The sequence below is a fragment of the Buceros rhinoceros genome, unplaced genomic scaffold (assembly GCF_000710305.1).
Source record: "Buceros rhinoceros silvestris isolate BGI_N320 unplaced genomic scaffold, ASM71030v1 scaffold33058, whole genome shotgun sequence".
In the NCBI taxonomy this organism is placed as follows: Eukaryota; Metazoa; Chordata; class Aves; order Bucerotiformes; family Bucerotidae; genus Buceros; species Buceros rhinoceros.
In genome coordinates, this window is record NW_010428056.1 from 18,004 (window position 1) to 19,683 (window position 1,680).

The 1,680-nt window shown below is 58.4% G+C and overlaps 1 protein-coding gene across 1 annotated transcript in view; it reads left to right on the plus strand.

The window, feature by feature from the left end:
* Positions 1-728, plus strand: part of PIGU (phosphatidylinositol glycan anchor biosynthesis, class U) — a gene marked incomplete at its 5' end in the record, with an annotated part of 17,080 nt that extends 16,352 nt beyond the window's left edge. Inside the window, one exon of the mRNA XM_010142140.1 lies at positions 615-728. Coding sequence (XP_010140442.1) covers positions 615-728 — 114 coding nt within the window. The remainder of the gene's footprint in view (positions 1-614) is intronic.
* Positions 729-1,680: the final 952 nt, after the last annotated feature.

Sequence of the window (1,680 nt, forward strand, 5' to 3'; positions counted from 1 at the left end):
GGGAGGGAGGTGCAGAAGTGATGGGGGGTGATGCTCCTGCAGGTCGTGCTATGAAGCCACAGCTCTGACGTCCCGCTCTTCACCCCAGAGCCTGGTAGGGCTTGTTTTGTTAAACGGCCGAAGGTTCCGTTTGCTCGGGCTCCCTGGGGAGCTGTGTGTCCCTGCTGCTGCCCGCGGGCTGCCGGCCTGCTCCGAGCAGAAACGCTGGCCGTGGAGAAGTGCTCGATAGCCATGAGCAGCAGGAGACTTTGAGCACCTGGCTGAGCTCCGTGACAGTGCTTGCGTGGGAGGGGTGAGGTGAGGCGGGGATGGTCTGCAAAGCTGTGGCGCAGGTGGACCTGCCATTGTCATCTGTTTTGGCCAGTTTGTGGAGCGGGGGTGTCTGTGAGAACACCCTGGTACCACAGGGGATAGACTGGGTTAAGTCTCCCTTGGCTTCGTACCACAAGGCAACAGACAGGGAGTGTCCATGGGATCACCGTGTCTCCTCGCACAAAGCGTGACCAAGGCCGAAGGACTTCTTAAACCCCTTCAGGGTCCGTCACAAACACGTCTCCCTTTTTGTTCCTTGTTCTGAAGAATCACTGATGTGTCTGAACATCTCACTTTTGCAGATCCTGCTTGTCTCGGATTATTTCTACGCCTTTCTCCGACGGGAGTACTACCTCACTCATGGACTCCACTTGACAAGGCAAGACGGGACAGAGGCCATGCTCGTTTTGAAATAAGGATTGTGCCCCATTCCCTGGGGCCTGGACCACTGAGGAACGGGCAGAGCTTGAGGAGTGTGGGGTGGCTGGGGAAGGTTCCCCGAATGAGGACAGTCTTTGGGAGTGAAACCTACTGAAAGAAAGGGCTGAGGTTCTTCTGGGAACAGCCTGCTGAGCTCCTCGAGTAGCTGCAGTGCTCTGCTGGAACTCCTCCTTCTCCCCTCGGCTCTGCTTTTCACTGCGACCTCAGCCATCGGCTCTGGGTGGAACTGGAGGGAGTCTGAGCTAAAGCCAGGGCTGACTCTGGTCCAGAAGGAGCTCGGGCCATAAACTGTTGAACTGTCTCAGCTTCTCGGAGGTGTTTGCTTCTCCTGGAACGTTTCCCTTCACTGCTTTGACCAGGGAGGCTCCTGCTTGGCACAAGGCAGCCTCCAGGTACGCACTGGCTCAGCCCCGGCTGCAGGTGCCGTTTCTTGGTGCTTCTACGGTTCTGGGAGCTGGAAGCTGGAAAAATGGTGTGTGCCCAGGCACAGGGGGTGCTCGTGAAACAAATGGTGGCCACGGGCAAATGCCCTGTGGGCAGGAGGACAGCTGAGGCAGCTGGCCCTGGTGACAATCCTGCTGCTCAGACCCTGGTGAGAACTGGAACTGGGGTGAAAGCGGGAGCAGGTGGGTGCCAGGAAGTGGCCGTGTTCATTCAAGCAACGTGGACTTTCATGTCGGGAGCTGCACAGAGGCATTGCAGGGTCTCGCAGGAAGGAGCTGGTGTGGGGACGACTGCCACTGCTCCTTGTTTCTGTAGGGCGACAAAGCTTGGCAGGGCAGGGCTTACACTGTACCTGGAGCAGCAGCCTGGATGTGGAATGAGCAGGGAGCAGGAGGTGTCAAAACCTCCCCTTTAAGGCCCCGGACCAAATCCAGGAGGTGCCGCAGCCATGCCGTGGGGGAGGTGGTGTGTCCCAGGCGTCCC